The sequence below is a fragment of the Augochlora pura genome, chromosome 5, assembly GCF_028453695.1.
Source record: "Augochlora pura isolate Apur16 chromosome 5, APUR_v2.2.1, whole genome shotgun sequence".
NCBI lineage: Eukaryota > Metazoa > Arthropoda > Insecta > Hymenoptera > Halictidae > Augochlora > Augochlora pura.
In genome coordinates, this window is record NC_135776.1 from 9367300 (window position 1) to 9378338 (window position 11039).

Here is an 11039-nt window from a genome sequence, read left to right on the forward strand (position 1 = left end):
AATCTCTAGCAAGGAATATATACACAGGAGTCGAAGAATATTTAAACGGAAAGCGATTACGTTATTTCATATTTATTTATTTCTATCATTTTTTTTCTGATTTCTTTATATCGTTATTATTATTATTTTATATTTCTGCAAGTGATTGCGTTATTTTTAATTTATTTACTTATATCATTTTTTCTGATTTCTTTTTATCGTTGTTATCGTTATTTTATATTTTGCAAGCGTTGCGATGTTTTATTCTTCGAGTTACGACTTATTTTTCATGGGTATGAGAATTAGTATTTGTTTGCTACTAATATAAGGGCTGATCGAAAATTCATATTTTATAACTATATTTTATATATGTAGTTTCTATATTTATAATCATCGTATGGCAATTTTTAATGTTTAAATATTGTTAACTCGTTGAGGTCCTATGTCTAATTTCAGCTACCGAAGCTGTTTTTCACTTATTTCTTTTAATTTCTATATATTTTATACTTTAAAAGAGAATTAATAAATTTATCTTTGACATAGTGTGGCTGCAAAGAGTTATGATAGATGGGTTCAATTCAATTTCAATTTTAGAGGCGCGAATAATGTATATATCTTGTAGGTTATGTTCTGAATTTTCGTGACCAGGCTGATAAGATATTATCGGACAAAGGGTTAAAGGCAGAAAGAATTAACCCTTGAAAGTCGGTGCTATTTTAATTCGAAATTAAAAATAGTTTCTCGGACTTATAGTATATAATATATACATATAAATACTGTTTAATAATATATAATATATAATAGTATATAACATATACATATATTATTACTATTATTCAATATATATTATTAATGTATATTATTACATTAATATGTAAATAATAACATCTCAAATTTAAGTATTTATTAAATGTAAATATTTATAAATCGCCATTATTCTGGCAAGACGTAATAACTAATGACAGAAATTATGTTATGCAATAAATATAATCAAGTACTTACAAATTTTATTATTCTTTCTCATTTCAATAATAGACAGAACTTTCCAGGAGACTAAATATTTGATTTTATATAACTTAATGCATGTAATAATATAATATATAATATATGCTATAACCTATAATATAACTTTGACATAACCTACTGCATATAATATATGATATAGTATGTGCTATAGCTCAACATAACTTTGACCGAGATTAGGTCGTATCAAGATTATACCTTATAACGTAATGTAATATTATATAATATAGTATACAATAAAATATAATTTAATGTATATAAGACTATAGACGATAAGTATATAAAACTAGGTATGTATACAAGACTATACAGGACCCGTGCCATGCCATAATTCCAACACAGCATGCTGCCCTAACAAAAGGGTTAATTGGAAGCAAAGAACAAATCGATTACGTTAGTAACGCAGTTACATTACTAAAGCCATCACCTCCTAATCCAGTTCCAGGAGGAGATCGAGCCGGAAGAGAGGAAGTACATAAAGAATGACAAGTCCGGTTTCTTTTTCGACAGGGTGAGAGAGTCACGGTAAAGATGAGTCGAAAGAGGGAGGCATTGCATCCGGAAAATAAAGGAAAGTAGCGCCGGTAATCCAGAGCGCAGACCAGGGTCTTACCAAGGCTTCTACGGATGTTTATTGAGTCGGTACGCGCACGCGCTACATGCAACACTATCATCTCATCTCATCTGGTCTCGTCTCATCGCCCGTGTACCGTCCGACCAACTCCACCTCCTCCCTTCTTCACCCTTTTCCCTCTGATTTTTCCCGCCCTGTCCTTTTCATTTTACCCCAAGCCTCCTTGCGTTCGCTTTTCTTTACCAGAGCGGATCGCTTCGTTCTACCTTTTTCTCATACTTTCTTTCCTTTCTCCTTCTTTCCTTTCTCCCTTCCTTCATTCTTTCTTTCTATCCTTCTTTCTTTATATCTTTCTTCCTTTTTTCTTTCTTTCTTTATTTCACTCTTCCTCTCTTTCCTACTTTCTTTCCTCCTATCTTTCCTCTTTTCCTTCCTTCTCTTCCTCCTTCCTTTCCTTCTTTCTTTCCTCCCTTTTGTTCTTCCTCCCTTCACTCTTCCCTTCTTTTTTTTTCTTTCTCTCTTCTTTTTCTTCCTTCCCTTCTTTCTTCATTTCTCTTTTCCTCTCGTTCTTTCCTATTTTCTTTCCTCTCTTCCTTCCTTCTTTGTCTCTTTCTTACTTTCTTTACCCCTTTCCTTCTTTTGTTCTCCCTCCCTTCCTTCCTTTTTCTCCTCCTTTCTTTCTTCCTTTCTTTCTCGGTCTGCTGATCCGTATCGCGTGTCCCCGCACACTTTTCTCTCAGTCTCGCCAGTTTTTCCATCTTCTTCCGTCTCGTTCGCCATACTCATCCGCACGGATGTCCCTCAGCAACCATCCGCCGCGACGTCCTCCTTCCCGCACCTTATCCCTCGTCTTCACGACGTCCATTCAATCCTATCTCATCTGCTGCAGGTTATCCGAGAAACCCGCGCCCTTCTTCCACCCTCCGAGGAGCTAGCTTCATTCATTTCCACCTCGCGAGCAGAGAAAGAGAAAGAGAGAGAGAGAGAGAAATCGTGTCGAACCGGTCGATCGCGCGCGTCCGTTTAAGATTGCTTGTCCCTAGGGAATTACTGTTTCCTGTAAATAAGTCGAGGAATAATGTCGTCGGTGCAACGAGGGCTTTCTTGCGAGGTTAGAATTGTCTGCGCTGTGTTATGGGGTGCTTGTTGGAATTATTAATCGTGTTGACAGGGTAGTAGTGTAATGATATTGTAGATGGTAATATTCTCTAATATATTTAATAGAATGTAATATAGTATATATTAAGTAATGTATAATACTAAATAATAATAAGATTAGTAATAATAGCATTTATATATAATATAAATATCCTAGAATACGATATAACGTAATATATGTATATATATATCCGATAATATTATCCTTATATAACAGCCTAATATAATATAATAATATAATATAAACCCTTATATTTTTTGTATATAATACATCTCTTGCATTATTATATAAATGCACCCGAGCAATGCAGTTTTACAAAACCTTATCCAACATATTTTTAACCAGCCTACCTTCTCTCCATTACTATTGTCTCTTTCTCATTTTTTAATGGTTTTCTAAATTTTCTACTCAAACAAAATTCTATCATCTCATTTCGTATAAAATAAATTTACTAATTACTCCTACATTATTTTATAACATCATGTTTCACAATACTGTTTTATAACAATCCTGTGGTGTGTATTATAAGAAATTCTTTCTTCGTGATAATCCGCTAGCTATTTCTATTCCAGTATCATAATTAACCACTGTAAAATTGTCTTTATTGATCAATATTAAATCGAACAAAGCATTGACATTATTTTAAACATTAAATATTAACTAGTTACAAGTAAAAAGTTTATATTCAATTAATCACAAATCAATGTCAGATCTCTTTAAAAAAAAAAAAACATGGACTTAGAAGCATGATTTATATTTACATGGTCAGACAGTGTAAAGAATTTTTGTATTGCGTATTAGTTCGAAGACATTTAGGCGTGCTGTAACTCATTCTGTACAGCCACAGCCGCAAGATGGAGTCGCGACTGTCATTAAAATCTGGGAAAGCAGCGAGTGAAGTACCCAGTAAGGGCAGGTGAATGAGTAAATGAAACCGCTTTTACGGTTAGGAGATTAGTCGTTGGATTTCGGCGCAATCGCGGCGATTACGCGCCTTATAATATTTTAGTACAAGCGATTAAAGGATTCGTTTCACGACTGATTCGAGGTTTCCCTTAGCCCCCCCCCCCCCCCCCCATGCCTCGTATAATATACGATTGCTTTCGATTTTGTACTGCTTAGGGCATCGTCTTTTTATGAATCGTAAATTCCATTCTTCCAAGTTACTGTCATGTAACGTCAAAATAATATCATTAATAATTTTATTTTAGATAGATCAAATATACCAAACCAGTTATTTGCAGGTGGAAGAATTAATTCATTTTAATAAAGTTGAAAATTAATAGCAGTATGATATTATTAATAATTTTGTGCTGACAATACCAGATCGAATACGTAGAAATAATTATTTAATGGTGGATAATCTATGGTGGTGAAGGTGGTATTAAAACTAAAATAAATTAAAATATACAGTATTAAACATAAAATAAATTAAACTCTCAAATATTAAACTCAAAATATATTAACCTAGTATTATTAAAATATATATATATATAATTACAATTATAATATAACTATTAAATTATACGTTAAAACAATAAATAAACTTAACTCTGTAAGGCAATGAACGTTTTCCAGTTCTGACGACAGATGAATCCTTCATAAACAGCCTTTATCTGGCACAGTATCGGCCATTAAATCATTGGCATACTTGCGAACGTCCCTTCGTTAGAAATTGAGAGTTTTAACAAAAGTGTTTGAATGTAACGAAGAGGTTCGCGATGATGAGTGGCGCGGGGAGAACAGCGAAGCGAAGAAGGATAGGTACCAAGAAATGCGGAGTAGGGTGATTCCGCCAAGGCCTCTAAGTAGTGAGATTAAGTGCTACGTAAATTCTTCCGGCGGCCTGCTTTCTCTCCCTCGGATAAAGAATCGCCGTTTGGTTAGACGCATCGCCAACGAAGAAAAAGTGAAAGTTCTTCGCCGGAAAATCGCCATTACGGTTTTTCTGCTGTTCTTACGACTGAGACGCAAATTTTTCATCGATTTCTAAATATTTTCTAGGATCGAATAGGGCAGCCTATATAGTGATCGATGGACGATTGATAGAAAAGAATTATTTATTTATCGTCCTAGAAAGGCATTAAAACTAATACAAAAATTCAGAATTCGTATAGAACACGATAAGAAATGTGAAAATCATTCATTGTTAGCACATATCTCTAATTATAGTTGTCGACTGGATATTTTATGGTGATTCAGAGGATATGTAAATATATAAATGATTATTATATTGATTATTTTATATATAAAATATAATTACGATGAAATTCGAAGAATTTAAGCTTATCATTACATTTTATTCAACTTATATAACTGTTAAAAGAGAAAATACATTTTCACCTAACTTATGTTTTTCACAATTAACCTAGACAATTTTATATATATAAATATAATGTAAATGTACGTCTCGAATTAATCATCGTTTTAACGTCTGAAAGAATTTTCCGAATTGGTTCATCGAAATTGTTTAACGAAGAATCAAACTGCAAGATTTAAAAATAAAGTTTTATGTTTCTGATAATTATTAACATAACTGTGATTTTCGCGAATTTTAATTGTTTGTCACTTTTAACAACTCTTATCAAGATTTACAAAATAATTTTTTATATTTTCATTGTAAGTTTACATAAAAAAGGTAAAAAGACATGCACTTTTTATTTATATTGTCATTTCAAGTGATAATAAAATTTTTAAAAAAGCAGTTTAGCCATTATCTCTAGTAGGATAGCTCTTTATTATATAAAAAGATTCAAACCATTTTGTCCAGTTTTTAAAAAAAATGTAGTATTCAACTTGCTCCATCTATAAGGAAACTCTCAAAATCACAAGCAATTTTATCAACGATCACAAATACAGATGTAGAATTACATATTATAATTCTGGAGTTTTGAAATATAAAACTAAGATCCATACAGATATTAAAATCTAATAAACTTTTTAGAATGATGGAATTCTAGTTTGGAATGTTAGAAATTCTAAGACTCTCCCACCATTTTGATGTTATTTCCACTGTTACCAACAGTTGGTGAAATTAATCATATTACACAGCCTTAGAAACTGTACAGACATTAATGTGGCTAAATTACATGACTACACTGATAGCAAATGTTTTTTATAACAAATAATACAATATAACAATGTCATTGAAGATGGTATTAAAAAATGAGAGGTACGCAAACATGAATATTAAATGCAAAATGTGCCTGAAAAGAACATAAAAACTGTAAAGATTATAAATTTATTGATATTGTAAATATTATTTGTAAATAATGCAAGGGAAATGTATGCCATTGCTAACTATGTAGTTATTAATTAGTTTCATAATTATAATATAATGTAATGTGGTGTAATATAATATAATATAATATTATACAATATAATATAGTACCATATGATATCATAAAATATAATATAATGCCGTATAATATAATATCATATAATACAATTCCATATAGTAATCAGCACACATAGCAGAAATGAAATATATAGAATATATTCGCTTCTTGCTAACATGTCTAAGTTTCTAAACTATCGGTAACATTGGGCACAACTCTAAAATGGTAAGAGGAGTCTAGAGCACTCTAGAGCTCCCAATGCTGAGACAGAAAAGTCCATAAGATGCAATGTCTGTACGTATCCTAAGTCTGTGCCACTGATTTTGTCGGTATTTCAGATCTTGGGACACGAAACCCTATATGGTGATTGGTCTACTCTTCACATCATCTCCGATGAAGCATTAAAATAAGATGAGCAATAATTATCAATAATCTATCAAATATTATCTGGCAAATCTTTAATAATACGCTGCTACGTTTTTCACTGTAATGAGCACACAAACTGTAGCAAAAATTAGCGTAAGTTATTGCTTGTTACATGCGAAGAAACCGTAAATATGCGAAATGAACGCAAGCAATTTTTTTACAATCACGAATATCGTTCGAATTTTAATATTATATTTAATTAATCGCGTTGAAAAGTGTCTCGATCTTCGATACCTCGTTAATCGATGAAAAGCGTGTTCGCTGCGCCACCTACAAAATCTATTCTTTTTTTAGGAAAAGAGAGCAGCGCAAGCTGTTTCCTTCGCTAGGGGTATGGTATGTACATACCACGGTTGATTGCAAGAGGATCCTGGATGTTGTGAACGCAGGCTTACTTGACAAATATTTTTGGATAATGCATATCTCTGAAGTAGAGAAATTTTCAACTAAAGATCTACCGGCGTCGTACTAGGAAACCTCGTAATGCCTAACGAATCCGTTTTATTCCAGGGAAGAACGGTCCTGTTGGATTTTTGAAACAGAACGCATTTCGATCGTGCCTTAGGCCGTTCGTTCGGTCTGGCATCGACACCTCTCAGATCTTCCCTGTTCTGTTGACATGGCGGTCGTCGAGGAATTTGATTACCTGTGTCGTTTATGCGCGACTAAGACTGGTATTCTGATGGGATTACCGATCTTCGAAGCCGGTGATCAAATGCGTAACATTGACAAGAAAATAGCCGCGTGTTTGCCAGTGCAGGTAAAATCAGGCGTAAAGACGGAGGTCCGATTTCACTGCAGTCTTTAGTGCTCTGTGCCTTCACCCCCTCTTCCTAATTTAACTATAAATAGAGAAAGAAAATTGGTGCAAGGTTTCATGATCTTGTAACAATGGTCAGGATGGCTGCTAGTTTCCACTGCATGCAGTTTAAATGTAGACTATGTCACTAACTCGTAAATATCTTAACCAAAAGAGTACTGTGTTATTAGCTAATTAATTGTTTTCAGGTGTCTATGACCGATCAGTTACCAAAAGTGGTCTGTGAAGAATGTGCTTATAAATTGGACCAGTTATTCGATTTTCGAGAAAAATGCTTGCATACGGAGGGAATGTTTATGGAAATGTTGAAGGCGATTGCTAAAGAAGAAGTTGTGCACATAACGAAGCATGATTTGGATGAAGTTGAAGAAATGAACAGAATTCAAAGGGATATAGATAGAATACAAAATAATATGGACAACGTTCAAAATCCTCAGGAGACAGCTGAAACTACTATACACACAATGCAAGTTATGGATGAAATGGACTTAGCAGGTGGTGAACAGGTTGTAACACAAGACGAAATAGGACAACAGGATGCCAGTATCGAGGTTACAGGTATCGACTGTTTAGATGGCGATACGGTCAGAATGGTCAACGAGCACATACGAGAAGTAAATAAACCGATTAATTCTATTTGGCTGCATTTTGTTTACCGAAATAAACGAGATTCCGTTTGTTATAATAATGGTTAAGGTTCAATTATACTGTGTGCATCTATATTGTATTTGTATAATCATATTTCAGGTTTCCAATCATCAAATAGCTGTACATCTAGAAGGAGATATGACCGTAGTTGGAAATTTAACGGTGAGCGATCATTTGGGACAGTTAGGAATAAACTATGTGACTTCGATAACTCCCGAAGATCAAAATCGAGAACAAATAGTACATTATTGTGAAAATGTAAAGTTTGAGTCTGTGCCAATAAAAGAAGAATATCACAGGCTACAAGAAAGATTAAATGCAGAAGAATCTACAAATGTACTTGAAAACAATGTAAGATATGTCCATTTAGTAATAACGTTTACAGGGAAATAGATTTAAACAATGAAATTTATATAATAATTTTAATCTACAGACACCGCACAGTGATTTTCCTGCAGCTCATTCAGAAGCTGATAGTGATATAGAAGAAACACGAGTTGTGGAGACTGAAACTTCTACACATACAACTACTCAAACAGAAACTATAGCATCTACAAGTCAAGTAACAACGGGAAACTCGGAAATATTAGTGGAATATACAAAAGGTGCAAAGGATTCGTTATTGGAATCTACATTAAATAATCCGACAATTGATGAAACAGGTTCTCATTGGTACGTGTGTCCATTCTGTAACGAAGCTATTTTAGGTTCAAATAATATGATAGCACACTTTGAGCAGTACTTTGTTTGCTGTTCGTGTGGTTTAAATTATACAAACATAGATGCGTTGAATGTACATAAAGAAAGTTGTGATATACATAAAAGTAAAACTCTCATCAGTGAAGTACAAGACAAAGAACCAGAATTGCCCCCATCTCAAAATGGTGTGGACCCAAATGAACAAAAGAAACAAGCTCCAGTAAGGCAAAGATGGACTCCGAAAGTTTGCACCCACTGTGGAAAACAATACAGAACAAACTATAAGCTGCAAGAGCATATGCGTAAACATACTGGTGAGAAACCTTTTCAGTGTGTAACTTGTGAAAAGGCGTTTAGAAGTAAGATAGGGCTTGCACAACACACAGCTACGCACACAGGCCAGTTTGATTACAATTGTTCTACATGCGGCAAAGGTTTCCAGTCGAAAAGCTACCTTGTTCTTCACCAAAGAGTGCATTCAGACTTGAAACCGTTTCCATGCAACACGTGTGGGCAACATTTTAAAACGAAACAATCTTTACTGGATCATCAAAATAGACATCTCGGTGTGAAGCCGTATGTGTGTGAAATTTGTGGTAGAGGTTTTATAACTAAAGGACTATGTAAAAGTCATCAGAAAATACACTCGGGAATGGATAACCGACAATATCCGTGCGTGGTATGCAATAAAATGTTCGTTAGTAAAAGCTATCTCAACACACACTTGCGCATTCACACTGGCGAGAAACCATACTTATGCGAGGTCTGTGGGAAAGGTTTTTTAACGCGAGTCGATCTCAAAATTCATTCAACGATGCATACCGGGGAAAAAAGCTTTAAATGTGATATGTGTGGAAAGGTGTTCGCTAGAAGGGCCGCATTACGTTGTCATAGAAGATTGCACACAGGAGAACGACCGTACAGATGCGATATCTGTGGAAAAACGTTCACACAGTTTACTCCAATGGCTATCCATAAAAGACTGCATACCGGGGAACGACCGTACGAATGCGACGCTTGCGGTAAAACGTTCGTATCCAGATCAACCATGATGTGCCACAAAAAGAAACATCATGCTACACAACCTGTGAAAAAAGAAGAACCAGTTCCTCGTCAAAATGAAGTGAAAAGTGTGTTACCGGCTGAAATCGTGCTTCGAGATTCCCAGGAAGGAATTCAAATTACGGCTGATTGAATATTTTAAATTCAACAAACCGAAAGAACTAAGAATTCTGAAGTTGATACAGACACATGATAGAAAAGAATATATTGAGTCTGCATTTTATAAGAAGCGGCTTTAGTCACCATGATGTATTCCTTTACTGTAACATATATGTTAAAATTGTATGCAAAGAATATATTTTCGAGAATTCTTTGTAAGGGGTAAAACTATGTTTTCTAAAAATTACACACAAATACGAGAAAAGGAGTGAAATTGAATCAATCGCTTATATTTTCCTTTTTATATCGGTGTAAATATTTCACCGAATTATGTCGATAATTTTTAAATTATCTACTTTTTGTATTGTATTACAACATGTTTGCAGATGAATGGTTGCTGTTAATTGAGCCACAGAAGTATATACATATCCATATGTATGAATGTATTTATGCATACATACGTATATGTATAACTAGAACTATATGTAGTCAACAATAAGTTATAAAAGAAATACGTATGTTGTAATCGCTTCAGTCTATGATATTATAGTCTTTTACTTACAATAATCAATTTTCATAATGATGCATATTAAAATGCTTCTTAATGTAGAAATCTATAATAAACAATATTTGTGTTTGTTTTAGCAAAGAGCTCAACTATTTGATTAATTTTACATAAACGAATATCATTGAAATCAATTAATTTATAATTTATTTTTTAATGTATTTCTAAGAAATACAATCACGCATTACTCATGAAACAACAGGAGTCATATTTATTTAAAAAAAAAAAGAAATAATCAATCACGTTAACTCTTCGTATTTTATGTGTATTAAAACATTGTTACAAATATTATCGGAGAATTATTGAAGAATTAGATAATGCAGCTTTTACTGAATATAATAAAAGAAACATGATTACGATAAGAAAAACGACATATTTTCTTATTAATATTAGCAAAATGTTAACGTATTATTTAATAAATCAAAGGCTGATAGCTACGGTTATTATACAAGGAATACTATTTAAAAAAAGCGATTAATTATATCTCGTCAGTGGCGTCTCTCAGCGATTCTCTTTCAAATGAAACAGCTTTCAGCACTACACAAAGTAGAAATTGTGATATATTATTATTATAAATGAAATGATTACATTATTTGTAAATTTGTGATGATTGTAATATTATAATTCACAAACCCTCTCGATATAAA

At 33.3% G+C, this 11039-nt stretch overlaps 1 protein-coding gene across 2 annotated transcripts; it reads left to right on the forward strand.

Moving 5' to 3' along the window:
- The first annotated feature begins 6779 nt into the window (after window positions 1-6779).
- LOC144470558 (uncharacterized) lies at window positions 6780-11037 on the forward strand. Of its 2 annotated transcripts, XM_078181851.1 has the most exons (5): window positions 6780-6929; window positions 7010-7259; window positions 7508-7933; window positions 8067-8318; window positions 8401-11036. In XM_078181851.1, exons 2-5 carry the CDS (start codon window positions 7119-7121, stop codon window positions 9859-9861), a joined length of 2280 nt encoding a protein of 759 aa, XP_078037977.1. In that variant the 5' UTR covers window positions 6780-6929; window positions 7010-7118; the 3' UTR covers window positions 9862-11036. The 2 variants fall into 2 exon arrangements, with proteins under 2 accessions (XP_078037977.1, XP_078037978.1); XM_078181852.1 differs by lacking the exons at window positions 6780-6929; window positions 7010-7259 and adding an exon at window positions 7275-7433 and having other exon boundaries at window positions 8401-11037.
- Window positions 11038-11039: the final 2 nt, after the last annotated feature.

What these genes read in the sequence shown, in the direction of transcription:
- LOC144470558 (XM_078181851.1), top strand. Translation starts at nt 7,119, where the DNA reads ATGGCGGTCGTCGAGGAATTTGATTACCTGTGTCGTTTATGCGCGACT. An exon ending in CCGCGTGTTTGCCAGTGCAG is followed by an intron (nt 7,260 to 7,507) that starts GTAAAATCAGGC and finishes AATTGTTTTCAG; the next exon opens with GTGTCTATGACCGATCAGTT. An exon ending in CAAATGTACTTGAAAACAAT is followed by an intron (nt 8,319 to 8,400) that starts GTAAGATATGTC and finishes TTTAATCTACAG; the next exon opens with ACACCGCACAGTGATTTTCC.